Source organism: Scomber japonicus, chromosome 20, assembly GCF_027409825.1.
Source record: "Scomber japonicus isolate fScoJap1 chromosome 20, fScoJap1.pri, whole genome shotgun sequence".
In the NCBI taxonomy this organism is placed as follows: Eukaryota; Metazoa; Chordata; class Actinopteri; order Scombriformes; family Scombridae; genus Scomber; species Scomber japonicus.
This window is the reverse complement of record NC_070597.1, coordinates 2,373,242-2,390,368: the sequence shown is the minus strand read 5'-3', so window position 1 is coordinate 2,390,368 and position 17,127 is coordinate 2,373,242. Positions and strand designations below refer to the sequence as shown.

At 43.5% G+C, this 17,127-nt stretch overlaps 1 protein-coding gene across 1 annotated transcript in view; it reads right to left on the bottom strand.

Moving 5' to 3' along the window:
* LOC128381826 (serine-rich coiled-coil domain-containing protein 2-like) overlaps positions 1-17,127 on the bottom strand; it is a 47,818-nt gene that overhangs the window by 2,830 nt on the left and 27,861 nt on the right. Inside the window, exons 2-12 of the mRNA XM_053341856.1 lie at positions 16,290-17,127; positions 15,562-15,729; positions 14,625-14,801; positions 14,460-14,533; positions 13,124-13,300; positions 6,534-6,624; positions 6,266-6,350; positions 4,855-4,969; positions 4,078-4,161; positions 3,663-3,750; positions 3,275-3,400 (exon numbers count right to left, since the gene is read on the bottom strand). The exon at positions 16,290-17,127 is cut by the window's right edge and continues 544 nt beyond it. Coding sequence (XP_053197831.1) covers positions 3,275-3,400; positions 3,663-3,750; positions 4,078-4,161; positions 4,855-4,969; positions 6,266-6,350; positions 6,534-6,624; positions 13,124-13,300; positions 14,460-14,533; positions 14,625-14,801; positions 15,562-15,729; positions 16,290-17,127 — 2,023 coding nt within the window. The remainder of the gene's footprint in view (positions 1-3,274; positions 3,401-3,662; positions 3,751-4,077; positions 4,162-4,854; positions 4,970-6,265; positions 6,351-6,533; positions 6,625-13,123; positions 13,301-14,459; positions 14,534-14,624; positions 14,802-15,561; positions 15,730-16,289) is intronic.

The window sequence follows — 17,127 nt, the reverse complement described above, 5'->3', positions numbered from 1 at the left end:
GGAGAAAGAGAGAGAGAGACAGAGACAGAGAGAGAGAGGGAAAGAGGGAGATAGAGGGGGAGAGAAAGGGAGAGGGAGGGAGGGAGGGAGGAGAGAGGAAGAGGGGGGTGAGAGAGAGAGAGAGAGAGAGAGAGAGAGAGAGAGAGAGAGAGCGAGAGAGAGAGGAGGAGAGAGGAAGAGGGGGGGTGAGAGAGAGAGAGAGAAAGGGAGAGAGAGATAGAGAGAGAGAGAGAGAGAGAGAGAGAGAGAGGGAGAGAGAGAGAGGAAGAAAAAAGAGAGAGAGAAAAGGAGGGAAAGGATTCATAACGTCAAGAGAAAAAAAGGTGATGAAAGGAAAACGAAGCGATAGAAAGTCGAAAAAGAAAGAAAGAAAGCTGGAGGGGAAAACCTGACCTTCTCTTCTTAAATTAAACTAAAATAAAAAAAGATTTAAACTCCAAAAAGCTCACATAAGAATAATAATATTAATATTTAAGTTTGAAGGCTGACCCCCATTTAAAAGCTTTAATTCCTACAAAAGACTACATTACCCAGAAGCCCTTTCTAATGACATCACTAAACCGTCTGTTCTGATTGGTCGGGTTTTTAATTAAAACATATTTAAATGAGAACGTGATTGAAAGCTCCAGAAAACAGGAAGTTAACCTTTAAACTGAGAACATTAAACCTGATTAACCCTCCTGTTGTGCTCCCGGGTCAAACTGACCCTATCTCTTTTGACTGTTCCTTCCTTCCTTCCTTCCTTCCTTCCTTCCTTCCTTCCTTCCTTTTCTCCTTCCTCCCTTCCTTCCTCATTCCTTCCTTCCTTCCTTCGTTACTTTCTTCCTTCCTCATTTCCTTTTTTCTCACTTCCTTCCTTCCTCTTTCCTCCCTTCCTCCCTTCCTCCTTCCTCCTCTTTCCTCCCTTCCTTCTCTCCTTCTTTTCTCTCCTTCCTTCCTTCCTCATTTCCTCCCTTATTTCCCTCCTTCTTTCCTCCTTTTCTCCCCTCCTTCGTTCCTTCCTCATTTTATTCCTTCCTTCCTTCCTTCCTTCCTCTTATCCTCCCTTCCTTCGTCCTTCTTCCTCTTTCCTCCTCCCTTCCTTCCTTCCTTCCTTCCTTCCTTCCTTTCTCCCTCTTTTCCCTCTTTTCCTCCCTTCCTTCTCTCCTTCTTTTCTCTCCTTCCTTCCTTCCTTCCTTCCTCATTTCCTCCCTTATTTCCTCCTTCTTTCCTCCTTTTCTCCCCTCCTTCGTTCCTTCCTCATTTTATTCCTTCCTTCCTTCCTTCCTCTTTCCTCCCTTCCTTCCTTCCTTTTTCCTCCCTTCCTTCCTTCCTTCCTTCGTCTTTCCTCCCTCCCTTCCGTCCTTCCTTCCTCTTTCCTCCCTCCTTCCTTCCTCTTTCCTCCCTTCCTTCCTTCCTCCCTTCCTTCGTTCCTTCCTCATTTCCTTCTTTCCTCCCTTCCTTCCTTCCTTCCTCATTCCTTCTTTCCTCTCCTTACTTACTTCCTCTTTCCTCCCTTCCTTCCTTCCTTCCTTCCTTCCTCCTTTTCTCCTTCCTTCGTTCCTTCCTCATTTCCTTCTTTCCCCACTTCCTTCCTTCCTCTTTCCTCCCTTCCTTACTTCCTCTTTTCCTCCTTCTTTCCTTTGTTACTTCCTTCCTTCCTCATTTCCTTTTTTCTCACTTCCTTCCTCTTTCCTCCCTTATTTCCCTCCTTCTTTCCTCCTTTCCTCTCCTTCCTTCCTTCCTTCCTTCCTCATTTCCTCCCTTATTTCCCTCCTTCTTTCCTCCTTTTCTCCCTTCCTTCGTTCCTTCCTCATTTCCTTTTTTCCCCACTTCCTTCCTTCCTTCCATCTTTCCTTCCTTACTCATTCCTTCTTTCCTCTCCTTACTTCCTCTTTTCCTCCTTCCTTCCTTTCTTCGTTACTTCCTTCCTTCCTCATTTCCTTTTTTCTCACTTCCTTCCTCTTTCCTTCCTCTTTCCTCCCTTCCTTTGTTCTCTCTTCCTCATTTTATTCCTTCCTTCCTTCCTTCCTTTCCTTGACCTGAGCACAACAGGAGGGTTAACAAGTAAAGATGATTTTATTATTGATTAATCTGCTGATCATTTGCAGGATGGATTTAAAAAAAAAAACCCAAAATATTCAAATAAATATAATTCGACACCAGATTCACACATTTAAGAATCAATAGTTGAATTAATTGATCATTTAAATACTTTTGATTGGCTAATTATTGATGTTTAATTAAAGATGTTAAATATGTTAATAATGAACACACACTCACACATCTGTGGATTACATCTGTAGAACAAGAGAAGAACATCAAGCTTTAAACTACACACACTACACACACACTACACACACTAACACACACTACACACACTACACACTCACTACACACTCTACACACATTACACACACACTACACACTCTACACACATTACACACTCATTACACACACACTACACACTAACACACACTACACACACACTAACACACACTACACACACTACACACACACACTACACACACTACACACACTCTACACACACTACACACACACTACACACACTACACACACTCTACACACACTAACACACACTACACACACACTACACACACTAACACACTCTACACACTCTAACACACTACACACACACTACACACACTAACACACACTAACACACACTAACACACACACTACACACTCTACACACACACTAACACACACACACACACACACACACACTCTCAGGTTTAATGAATCAAACATTTAACTTTATATTTATTTTACTGTTAAAGTTTTAATTTGTTTGATTTTATAAGAATCAAACTTTTTATTTACGGCTGTAGTTTAATTTAAAGTTTATTTCCTCTAGTTTTAATTTGAAAGGACCGTTGTGACAGTGTGTGTGTGTGTGCGTGTGTATGTTACAGTGTGTGTGTGTGTGTGTGTGTGGTGCGTGTGTATGTTACAGTGTGTGTGTGTTACAGTGTGTGTGTGTGTGTTAGTTACAGTGTAATGTGTGTGTGTGTGTGCGTGTGTATGTTACAGTGTATGTATGTGTGTTAGCGTGTGTGCATGTGTGTGTGTGTTACAGTGTGTGTTACAGTGTGTGTGTGTGTGTGTTACAGTGTGTGTTACAGTGTGTGTGTGTGTGTGTGTTACAGTGTGTGTGTGTGCGTTACAGTGTGTGAGTGTGTGTGTGTGTGTCTCTGCATGTGTGTGTGTGTGTGTGTGTTACAGTGTGTGTTACAGTGTGTGTGTGAGTGTGTGTGTGTGTGTGTGCGCTTACAGTGTGTTCTCTCCATGGCGTCTGTGATGCAACGCTCTCTCTCTCCGTCACACTCGTCTGTGTGTGTCGATCCACTTTTCCTGTCGTCTCCTGGCAACGACACCTGCTGGTCGCCGCGGGAACAGTCTACACACACACACACACAAACACACACACACAATTACTACATTTAAATCACATTTTTTGGAAGTGAGCAGCTGAATTTTGCTCCGTTGGACACTAAACATGACTCAGCTAAACTAAACATGTTAGTATAATCTTCCTAATTTGAGGATAAACTTGTCCTAAAGTCTGAAACATGAAGACTGAAAGTTTAAATCCTGATTAATTAAACACATTTATTATTAATATTAAAGTTAAATGATAGACGAGCAGCAGAGTCACTAACCAGCTGCACAGTGAGCTGAGCGATGGTTCGATCTCTGCTTCTTCAGCTCCTCTCTGAGCTGCTGCACCTCCTGCAGGAGATCCTGAACCTGCACACACACACACACACACACACACACACACACACACACACACACACACACACACACACACACACACACACACACACACAGAGATACAGAGGACACACACACACACACACAGAGACACAGAGACACACACACACACACACACACACACACACACACACACACACACACACACACGTTAGGGTTGTGCAAAGGCATTACTGATTACTGGAAATGTAGGATAACAAAACTAGGACAGTGTGTGTGTGTGTGTGTGTGTGTGTGTGTGTGTGTGTGTGTGTGTGTGTATATGTAGGTGTGTGTGTGTGTGTGTGTGTGTGTGCGTACCTGTGTCTCTGAGCTGGTTGAGGACTCTGCAGCTTCAGGACTCAGAGTTTCTGTTGTCAGAGTGTCGTCATCTGCATCTTCCTCCTGAGAAACACACACACACACACACACAACACACACACACACACACACCACACACACACACACACACACGATTATTATCACACGCGTGATGTGAGGCGGTAAAGGTGGTAAAGTTTGCTGATGATATCATGTTATTATTTCGCTGATGACATCATGTTATAAGTTTACTGATGACATCATGTTATTATTTCGCTGATGACATCATGTTATAAGTTTGCTGATGACATAATGTTATAAGTTTACTGATGTTTTAAGTTTGCTGATGACATCATGTTTTAAGTTTGCTGATGACATCATGTTTTAAGTTTGCTGATGACATCATGTTATAAATTTGCTGATGACATCATATTATAAGTTTGCTGATGACATCATGTTATAAGTTTGCTGATGACATCATATTATAAGCTTGCTGATGACATCATATTATAAGTTTGCTGATGACATCATATTATAAGTTTGCTGATGACATCATGTTATAAATTTGCTGATGACATCATGTTATAAATTTGCTGATGACATCATATTATAAGTTTGCTGATGACATCATGTTATAAGTTTGCTGATGACATCATATTATAAGCTTGCTGATGACATCATATTATAAGCTTGCTGATGACATCATATTATAAGTTTGCTGATGACATCATGTTTTAAGTATGCTGATGACATCATCTTATCTCGTCTCCATCTCACCTGCAGCAGTAACCTCTGCAGATGTTCCAGCTGTGATCTGACTGCTGAACAATCTTCAGCCAGTTCTTCCACATCCAGACCAAGACCAGGACTACCAGGAGACAGGCAGGGAGACCTGGGGGGGGGGGGGGGGTGGAAGAGGGAGAGGGAGAAGGAGAAGGAGAGGGAGAGGGAGAGGGGGAGGAGGAGGGAGAGGGAGAGTAAGAGGGAGAGGGAGAGGAAGAGGGAGAAGAGGAGGAAGAGGGGGAGGAAGAGGAGGAGGAAGAGGGAGAGGAAGAGGAAGAGGAGGAGGAGAGGAAGTAGAAGAGGGGGAGGAAGAGGGAGAGGAGGAGGAAGAAGGGGAGGAAGAGGGAGAGGAAGACAACAAGAAAAAAGTGTGATTACATCTCTGCTCTTTGCTGCGTTCAGGGACATGCATGAAAAACTGAACACATCTGAACGTCTTTCATTAGAAACTCTGGTGTCAAAAAGGTAAAATACGAAGATTAACACCAGAAAACTGTTTAAACCTTTAAAGTGACACTGAGTTCAGACTACAGAGCGTCAGTTCATTCATACTAGAACTGCAACTATACAGCAGGAGAAACAAGTACTGAACACGTCTACATTATTTTGTCAGTAGATATATTCCTAATGAGGATATTTACATGAAATATTCACCAGACTTTGGTTTTAACTCAAGATATCCAAACATTAAAGCCCATTATTATGTGTAATAAAGTGGAATGAAAAAGGGGGGAAAGTATTAAAGACACTAACTGAAATGTATTAATTAGTTTGTAATGACAGCTTCAAGACTTCAGACTGTAGCTCAGAGTGATTTTGGCTCATTCTCTAACCTCTTAATATACGCCCCTATTTTTTATGCTGTTAGCCTAAACGACATGCCCAAGTCATGAGCAGCACAGATCCCACATAGTTTGAGACTCAGAGATGTGTCTGGTGGTATCATTGGAAAGGAAACACTCTCAGGATTATTGTAAAAGTGATCATAAGATGATCGTTGTGGATAAAGGGAAGACTTTGAAGGTATGTAGCATTATAGCTGTTAGCTTACTTTAGGTGAGTGGCTAGCCGAGCTAATCGCTAATACTATTACGGCTGTGAGCAACCATATAAGTCGTGAGTGGTCTTGAATGAATCAGGAGAATCTAAGCTTTCCAACAATGTACGGCATGAATATATATGTTTAAGGATTGGTGTTTAAAACCTCCCAACGTCCGAGCCGTCCCGTAGGCGGAACAGCGTTCATTAAGAGGTTAAAACAGATCATGAGGAGCATCTGTGAACTCTGATCTCTAGTTTCTTCCATAAATCTTATAACTCAGCCTGAACATGGATCTCAGTGATTTCTACTCTGCAGGTTAAAACAGAACAAACACAGAAACAGGAAGTCTTTTTCTTCTTCTACCTTTCATTCTCGTTGTGAATGTCCTGCGTTCCCCAGCACAGCTGTCTCATCCTCCACTGAGCCATGTGAGAGATCCCATCTACATCTGAACACACAGGAGGGAGTATATGTTTAGTTATTATATATGGAGAGTAACACACACACACACACACACACACAGAGACACACACACACACACACCGAGACACACACTCACACACACAGAGACACACACATAGAGACACACACACACACACACACACACACACACACACACACACACACACACCGCTGTTCAGAGAGCCTTCTTCGGGGAAATCTGAGTCCAGCATGAGGTCATCGTCCTCCAGATCACATGACTCCAGATTGTTCAGGATGTCCTGAGAGAAACACACACAGATACACACTTATTAATATTACACACACACACACACACACACACACACACACACACACACACACACACACACACACACACACTCAGCTCTTCAGGCATTAAATATAAAATCCTTGAACAAACACAAAAGAAGAAAAAGTGTATTAATTTATTTCTTCTGTTCGACATGAAGGACGAACTTCAACCAGCTGATAATAAAACTAGAACAACCTTCATCATCATCATCATCATCATCATCATCACCACCTTCATCATCATCATCATCACCACCACCACCATCATCATCACCATCATCATCATCATCATCATCATCACCATCATCACCATCCTCATCCTCATCACCATCACCATCATCACCATCATCCTCATCATCATCACCATCCTCATCCTCATCATCACCATCCTCATCATCATCATCATCATCACCATCATCCTCATCATCATCATCACCATCATCCTCATCACCATCATCATCATCATCATCCTCATCATCACCACCATCATCATCCTCATCACCATCATCATCATCATCATCATCATCATCACCATCATCACCATCCTCATCCTCATCACCATCACCATCATCACCATCATCCTCATCATCATCACCATCCTCATCATCACCATCCTCATCATCATCATCATCATCATCACCATCATCCTCATCATCATCATCACCATCATCCTCATCACCATCATCATCATCATCCTCATCATCACCACCATCATCATCCTCATCACCATCATCACTATCATCCTCATCATCATCACCATCATCCTCATCACCATCATCACTATCATCATCATCATCATCACCATCATCATCATCATCATCACCATCATCATCCTCATCATCATCCTCATCATCACCACCACCATCATAATCATCATCATCATCACCACCTTCATCATCATCATTATCATCATCATCATCACCATCATCATCATCATCATTATCATCATCACCACCATCATCATCATCATCATTATCATCATCACCACCATCATCATCATCATCATCATCACCACCACCATCATCATCATCATCACCATCATCATCCTCATCATCATCCTCATCATCATCACCACCACCATCATCATCACCATCATCATCCTCATCATCATCATCATCCTCATCATCATCATCATCATCATCATCATCATCCTCATCATCATCATCATCATCACCACCATCATCATCATCATCATCACTGTGTGTCTGAATAGCAGAGAGAAGAAGAGAAGAGAGGGTCGATCACTTTTACAGCCTGAAACAAATCTACTTTAGCATCAATTATAGATTAACCTTTAATAAACTATAATTATCTCTGACAGTGTTTCTTTACTGGAAGTTATTATTTTTTATTTTTAATACAGAATATAAAACTTAGTAATAATATCTTTAAAAGTCAAATTATATTAATGCTCCACTCATCTAAAAATCTAACTTTAGCCTCAAAGACAAAAGAAGTCCTTCCTCTCTCTCTCTCTCTCTCTCTCTCTCTCTCTCTCTCTCTCTCTCTCTCTCTCTCTCTCTCTCTCTCTCTCTCTCTCTCTCTCTCTCTCTCTCTTTCTCTCTGTCTCTCTTCATCTCTCTGATGAATTGATCATCTTGTTAACCCTCCTTCTCCTCTTTCTCCACCTCCCCTTCCTTCTCCTCCACCTCCCCTTCCTGGTCCTACACCTCCTCTTCCTCCTCCTCCTCCTCTTCCTCCTCCACTTCCTCTTCCTCCACCTCCCCTTCCTCATTCACCTCCTCTTCCTTCTTCTCTTCCTTCACCTCCCCTTCCTCATTCACCTCCTCTTCCTTCACCTCCCCTTCCTCATTCACCTCCTCTTCCTTCTCCTCTTCCTTCACCTCCCCTTCCTCATTCACCTCCTCTTCCTCTTCCACCTCCTCTTCCTCCTCCTCCTCCTCTTCCTCCTCCACTTCCTCTTCCTCCACCTCACCTTCCTCCCTCACCTCCTCTTCCTCTTCTTTCACCTCTTCCAATTCCTCTTCCTCCTCCACCTCCCCTTCCTTCTCCTCCACCTCCCCTTCCTCCTTCACCTCCTCTTCCCCTGCCTCCTTCACCTCCTCTACCTTCTCCTTTTCCTCCTCCTCTTCCTCCAGCCTGTAAATCTCTCTCATCCCTCCATCATCATCATCAGAACCACAGAGGAGAAAAATCACCTTCTTCTCTTTCTTAACACTCTGCCTTTCATCTTCTCTCCTCCTCCTCTTCCTCTTCCTCCTCCTCTTCCTCACTTTAGTCTCTGAACTAATCAATGTTTCAAGTCCAGTATGTTAGCCACACACACACACACACACACACACACACACACACACACACACACACACACACACACACACACACACACACACACACAGAGACACACACACACTCAAACAGCTCTCTACTGATTTCAGGCTGTTTGACCTGAGTTTGGTGTGTAATGGTCTGTTGACAGCTTCAGACTTGTTGCCTTAAACACACACACAGACACACACACACACACACACACACACACACACACACACACAGTCTCTCAGACCAACACTGACCCCTGGTGTTCATTCAAAAACTCTAATAATAATAATAATAATTAATGTCACACCATCAGGTTTAGATTTCTCATTAACGTCCACTGAGCTCGTTAGGGTCAAACACCTCGTTAACACATACACACACACACACACACACACACACACCTCGTTAACACACACACACACACACACACACACACACACACACACCTCGTTAACACACACACCTCGTTAACAGCCTCTCAATATTAATACTGAGGATTGTATTAACTGTACAGAGCAGGAGGGTTACAGCAGCAGTGAGTCAGAAACCTGATGTTGAGTCATGTGTTACAGTCTGTGATGAGAGCGCCACCTGCTGCTTTATTTAATAACTGACTCTCATCTTTAACTGTGATGAGAGCGCCACCTGCTGCTTTATATAATATCTTCACTTTCATCTTTAACTCTGAGATTAAATTACTCAGATTTTAAACACACTAACTTGAGAGTTGCAGCGATACATCTGCACACTGTATCTGAATGAGAAGACTTAAACATCAATATTAATTGGTTAGTTAATTAATTAATTAGTCACTTAGAATAAAAAAAATCAGCCAAATATTTTCTGGTTTCTTTTCCTCCGCCTCTTCCTTCTCCTCTTCTTCCACCTCCTCTTCCTCATTCCCCTCCTTCAGCCTCTTTAAATGAGAAAACTGAATATTTTTCCTTTACTTAAAAATCAACATTAATTGTTTTGAGCTGCAACACTTAGACTGTTTTTTTAGTAGGGGCTGTAATTCACAGATCAGCCACATGATGGCGGCAGAGGACTAAATTTAAACTCTAAACAGTCCTGATGATGAAACCTGAACATGTGATCACACAGAGAGAGAGAGAGAGAGAGAGAGACAGAGAGAGAGAGAGAGACAGAGAGTGAGAGAGAGAGAGAGAGAGAGAGAGAGAGAGAGAGAGAGCGAGAGGGAGAGAGAGAGAGATAGAGAGAGAGAGAGAGAGAAAGAGAGAGTGAAGGAGAGAGAGAGAGAGAGAGACACGCCTCAGGATGAAGGGTTGATATCTGATTTAAGAAGCAGCTTTTATGGATCAAAGTATTTAAACTCCAAACATTTCACACAAAACATTCTTTAAGATATTCAGTTTTTCTTTTTTCATATATCTGATCCTTTTCAGAACATCTGTATAATCTCTCCTTTTGTATTTGTTGCATTTCTTTCCTCTGAGATCACGTCTGTGCCTTCGACTCGTCTCCTGACATTTTTAAAACAAGAGTTCAGGAGTTCAGCAGCAGCTCGAGTTCAGACTTGTTCCCTAAAAAAATGTGCAACAGACGCCAACCTTACATACTCTCTGACATTTAACTTTAATGATTTAATGACGGCTTGTTTCTGCCTGTTTGAACTTCAGGTTTTTCTGCTGCTCGACACACGACACACACACACACACCTAGAGACATGCACCAGCCTGTTTCATCATGGCGGGTATAACCGATGCATGCCGACATTCACAAGAGCTAAAAAAAAATACCTTTCAACAAGCTTTAGATGCACAAACTTGTATTAATTTAAATGATAATCAGCTTTCTTTTCTTTCTTTCTTCCACAAACCCCTAGAAATATATATATATGTTTTTTTTCTCCCTGTCATAAACCAGCGTCAGAGCCGTCTCCCTCGGCAACCGTCTCAGCAGACAGCAGCTTTTTGTCCATGTGAAGCCACCGTAGCTCAACTCTGCTCTACATATTTCACACCTGACGACATTATCCTTTACTTTCTGGAAGCTTTTACACGTAGAGGGTGATAAAAGCCTCCATTAGAAGTTATTAGAAGGTGACACCCCCCCCCCTTATTCTTGTTTTATTTAACATAATTAATAAGTTAGACTCTCAGATGATTTTACATTTGGTTTAAGTTGTTGTAATTCCTTTTAATGACAGTAGGTGTCACTGTGAAGCCTGAAGCTTTTCTTTCATAGAGAATAAAAATAATGATAATAATTAAAGCTGCAAGCAGCGATGAACGGGCCTCGCGCCCCACGCACGTCTTCATACGCAGGCTTTGATTGGACAATGCATGAAGTGGTGAAATAAACACTATGTGGAGCTAGAAAACAGCCACTAATCATAAGTCATGTTGTGGTGTACGATGTGAAGAGCATGTAACTCTGTAAGGCTGACTTCCTGTAACTTTATTTATGGAGCACTCCAAGGTGCAGTGTTTCACAAGGCAGCAAAAAGAGAACAAATAAAAACATTTCAATGTAGAAACAAAACATTTAAAGGAAATTAAAGTAATTCAAGGAAAATCTGAACTTAAAATCAGTAAAGGCTCTCCTATTAAAGTATTTTTTAAGAAGAGACTTCATGTTTAAAAGCACCTCAGATGATTTATTATTAGACTTCTGAACTTTGCTGCTAAGTTGTTGTAATTCCCTTTAATGACAGTAGGTGTCACTGTGATACGAGGTTCAGTTAGAAACATCCAACTCAAGCCGTGTTCGTCACATCAGAGACAATAAAATGTATCTTGAGTTGTTCCCACTGATAAACTGTCTGTTCCTTGCTGCTCCACAGCTCAGAAATACTGAAACTACTCAGAGTGGCTCATCATGCTGCCCAGATGTTAGACAAGCTTTAGACTAGCCTGAATATCCAGCCGCTGTTCCAGATGTTGACGTACTAGTTTGGTGATTAGCGTCAGGTCCGTCTCCCTCAGTAACCGTCACAGCACACAGCAGCTTTTTGTCCATGTGAAGCCACCGTAGCTCAACTCTGCTCCACATATTTCACACCTGACGACATTATCCTTTACTTTCTGGAAGCTTTTAAACCACGCTGGACTTTACTGTGTCTTCGTCTGCATCATGTTCCCTCCAGTCAGCTAGCTAGCAGGCTAACTTACTACCGAGTCAGCTAGCTAGCGGGCTAACTTACTATCAGTCAGCTAGCTAGCAGGCTAACTTACTACCAGTCAGCTAGCTACCAGGATAACTTACTACCACTCAGCTAGCTAGCAGGCTAACTTACTACCACTCAGCTAGCTAGCAGGCTAACTTACTACAAGTCAGCTAGGTAGCAGGCTAACTTACTACCAGTCAGCCAGCTAGCAGGCTAACTTACTACCGAGTCAGCTAGCTAGCAGGCTAACTTACTACCGAGTCAGCTAGCTAGCAGGCTAACTTACTACAAGTCAGCTAGGTAGCAGGCTAACTTACTACCAGTCAGCCAGCTAGCAGGCTAACTTACTACCGAGTCAGCTAGCTAGCAGGCTAACTTACTACCGAGTCAGCTAGCTAGCAGGCTAACTTACTACCAGTCAGCTGGCTAGCAGGCTAACTTACTACCGAGTCAAAGTAGCCGAGGGCAGTAGTAAACATTCTACTCTGTGTTTCAGGTTCAACTTCAACACAACAAGCTTAGAGCTGAAAGTAGCTGTTAATGAACCTGAATACTAGACTACACAGCTCAATGACTCATTAAAGTTTTTCAATAAAAAAAAAACAAAGCACAAACTCAACTTTAGACCCTGTGAATGATTATTCGACACATCCGACCCGGCTCTGACTGCTGCTGTCTTAAAGTAGGACAGACATGCTGCTGGAATATTAAACACTCACTGTTTCTCTCTTTTTCTCCCTTTTTCTACTCAACCTGCTTCTCTGGAGATAAACCAACAAACCCTTCTGAGCATATTTAGCAGCTTCCTCTGAATTTATCTCGTTCATTAACAGCTGAACTGCTCACACAGCAACATTATAGTAATTTAGGAAGAAATACTGTTTGTTCCTATAAAGATAAATCTGTCTGTATTAAGTCCACAAATAGCTGATTTTTAAAACTGTGACTTTGAGTTTACTGGAGCCATAAACACTGGTTATATATATAATCTATTTTGGGGGATGCACCAGCAGTGATTCACTTGTTTAACCTCCATCAGGGTCATTATCACACACACTTACGATGCTGTTGAGGTCGGAGTCGAAGCTCCCGATGTGGTGGGTGGTGTTGCTGTTGGTGTGGATGGAGGCGGTTGTGGCGGCGCCTCCTCCCAGCGGCTCCAGACCTTCCTCGTCCCACATGTAGGTTCCTCCGGACCCACAGCTGTCCGACGGAGACAAATCCAGAGACGAGCCGCCCTGCAGGGACACACACAGGACGTCACAGTGCTGCAGATATGTGGATTATTTAAGGTTTTACATTTTAATACTGTCCTAAAAAAAACAGTCCTTTATTGAACTAAAATGAAGTCCGAGTCCTTCGTCCAGCTTCCTGTCTGATGCTGAGGATGTGTTAATGGACTCACAGCTGATAGGTTGAATCTGTCTTATATGATCAATAAGTGTGAAGTCTGACTGCACCTTTAAATTATGAGTCACATATCATCACACTCCTTATATTCATATTATTTAAGACCTATATCACCCTGTTAACATCATCAGAGACGCAGCTAATGATTATTTTCATTATCAATCCATCTACTAATTGATTTTTCTCATTTTTTTTGTCTGTTAAAAGCCCAAATTAATATATTCAAATAAGGGCTATAAGCGTTAACGTGTTAATCACGATTACATTAATGCAATCCATAACACATTCATTTTTTTAAATCTCATTTTAATGTTGCAAGCCTTTTTGTCCCTTTTGTCTACTCCCCCGTAGACGGCTCCTCTAGCTGTAGCGCTATGCTTTGAAGTGGCCTCCTGCAGTAAACCTACCGCGCTGATGGAAAGTAAGAGAGCTACTGGACTTTTGAACGGCTTGTTTAACTTTAAAACACTTCCAGACGCTTCAGTTGACAAGTCAAAAGTAAAATGCAACCTGTGTCAAACGGAGTTTAACTACCACCGGAGTACGTGGAGTTTGAGTTAGCACCTCCACGCTAAACACCCAGGTGCAGCCAAGCCAGCCTCAGCTCCACCAAAGGACCATTTTGGAGTGTGGGAGTCGCAGCAGAGCCGTGATTGATTCCCAGTTAAGACACTCTGGTAAGAAATGCTTTACATTATGGGCTTAAAACTGCCTTCAAATGGAAAATAACAGGATTTTAAACATGCAATTCAAAACGCCATTAATCGTGATTAACTATGCAAACTCTGCGATTAATCGCGATTTAAAAAATTAATCGTTTGACAGCCCTAATTCAAATATCTGTTTTTTGTCCGACCAACAATCAAAAAACAAAAAGATATTCAGTTTATAAAGAAACGAGGCGGCAGTGAAACCTGAGAGGCTTCAGGCAGCTAACAGATGATCAATACTGACTGATCAGAGCTTTGATCTACGTCGGGTTGATACCTGATCGTGATAGTCCGGCTGACTGGATCTCCTCCGGCGGGACAGACGAGTCAGACGGTTGTCTCCTTGCTCAACTGAGAAGAAAAAAAACAAAAACAAACACTTTAACGAACATTTAAAGACTTTTTTACCTGATCAATAATAAATGTCTATTATAAAACTCACCACTCAGTCTCATACCAGCCCAGTCCATGCTGTCGTCTAGGAAACAAAGCCCTGTCGCCTTGGTTACGCCGTTAACCACCACCTTGTCGTCATCGAACCGGGCGCACGATTGGTCGAGCCCTGAGTCGTCTTCGTCATTTTTAGAGGAGAGAAGAAGAATGCCGACGCCCCCGTTTCCTAAAAACACAAAACATATAATGTTAGTTTTATTTCTACTGTATAATAAATAGTCGTGGGCATAGATACATTTTTTTTAATCTAGATTAATCTCACTGCAATCTTGGAACTAATCTAGATTAGTCTAGATTAAAACGGCTCATTTGAATTCTGCTGAAGGCATTCAGAATATATATGTGTGCTACCCAAATTATGACTAAAAGTAAGTCTTTGAGAGGGTTTCTGAAGCCAGGTGGCGCATGGTGAGGGCTGGATCTGGAGGACATTGGTCAATCAACCTGTCAATCAGGACGTAGCCACGCCCTAATGCATACCCTGCTTTATCGTCACATATAAAATCAGGGAGGCCAAAATGTCCCAAATGAACATCATACTGCATTGAAGAAGGCTTTAAACTAGCGATTGAGACCATAAACACATTTTGAAAACGTTTACTGAGGTTAGAAATCAAGTGAGAAGTTGGTGAATTCTCCATTGACTTGTATAGAGACGCTCGCCCCCTGGTGGCCTTTTGATAGAATGCAGCTCTAAGTTACTTCCTGGTTGGCCTCATTTCAGAGGACCAGAGCTCCCCGCCTGGTTAACGCCGATAACGGCCCACCACTAATAATAAACAATATTAGTTTTATTTCTACTGTATAATAAGTAATATTCATTTTATTTCTTATAATAAATAATATTAGTTTTATTTCTTCCTCTCTAATAACCAAACTGAGTGCAGCTGATATAAATCATGTAGCAGATGAAGCGTGGTGTTCACCGAGGTTGTCGAAGTCGTCCATGTACTCCTGACTGGTGTCGTTTCTGTCCAGAGACGACGTGGAGGACAGGGACATGTCCTCCAGCGTCTCCCCCACGATCGACAGCTCTCTGTGGGACACGACGTCAGAGCACAGACCCCCCCCCTCTGGAGCCTCCGGAGTCATTTCTGTCAGAGAGGAGAGAGACGGAGGTCAGCTTCATCTTATTTCTATTATATAATCCTTCCTCCCTCCCTCCTTTCCTTCCTTCCTTCCTTCCTTCCTTCCTCCCTCCTTACTCCTTTCCTTCCTTCCTCACTCCCTCCTTACTCCTTTCCTTCCTTCCTACCTTTCTTCCTTCCTCCTTACTCCTTTCCTTCCTTCCTAACTCCTTTCCTTCCTTCCTAACTCCTTTCCTTCCTTCCTTCCTTCCTCCCTCCCTCCTTACTCCTTTCCTCCCTGCCTCCCTCCTTACCTCCCTTCCCTTTTGTCCTTCCTTCCTTCCTTCCCTTTTGTCCTTCCTTCCTTCCTTCTCCCTCCCTCCTTCCTCCTTTTCCTTCCTCCTTTTCTCCCTCCCTCCCTCCCTCCTTACTCCTATCTTTCCTTACTTCCTTCTCTCCTTACTTCCTTCCTCCCTTCATCCCTTCATCCCTTCCTTCTCTTCTTACTTCCTTCCTCCCTCCCTTCCTTGAGCTGAGGACAACAGGAGGGTTAAATAAAATAAAGAATAGTAAATATAAAATGAAACCTGGGCTGTTCTCCGCGGTCGACAGCGTCTCCACCGAATCTCTGCGCTTCACTTCCTCCGACTCTGCTGCCAGCTCATTGGCCGAGCTCACTCTGAGGGGGCGGGACTGCTTCATGAGTGACGGGCGGGACAGCTTGTAGCTGATGCCGCTGGGCTTGGAGGCGGAGCCAAGGCTTGGGAAGAGGGGCTTCTTCAGACCGGAGGGGGGCAGGAGGGAGGGGACGCCCAACCCTGACCTCTGACCTTTCACCCCTTCGCCTTCAGGTGATTTGGCTGCGCTGCCTCTGGGCGGAGCCTGGGTGGAGGAGGCGGCCCTGTTGGAGGAGTAGGAGCGGCTGGAGGTGGGGGAGCGATGGAGGGAGGAAGAGGAGGAGGAGGAGGAAGGAGGGGGGAGGGAGGGGGAGGGGGTCTGGCGGACCTGGGTGAGGCTGCGGGAACGGAGCCGGTCGTCTTCGGACAAGCTGACGGACGGAGCCGAGCCCAGGCTTTCGCTGGAGAGAGAACGACTGGCCGGCAGGTTCTTCTGGAGGGGAGAACCGGACCGAGAACCAGAACCAGACCGAGAACCGGAACCTGACCTAGAACCAGAACCTGACCTAGAACCGGGACCAGAACCAGCTCGAGCACCGGGAGCGGGTCTGGAGCCGCCTGGAGGAGCGAAGTTTTGCGGCTGCTTCGGGAAACCGTTGGCTACACTTCGCGGTTTGGACCCAGACGGCCCGTTCAGGCTCTTGGTGCCGTTGGTCGTCATGGTAACAGCACCAGCGGCAGCGGCTGCCTGACCCGCTTTGAGCTGAGATCCAGTTTTAGGTGCAGGAAGTGTTCTCGGCGCCGGCAG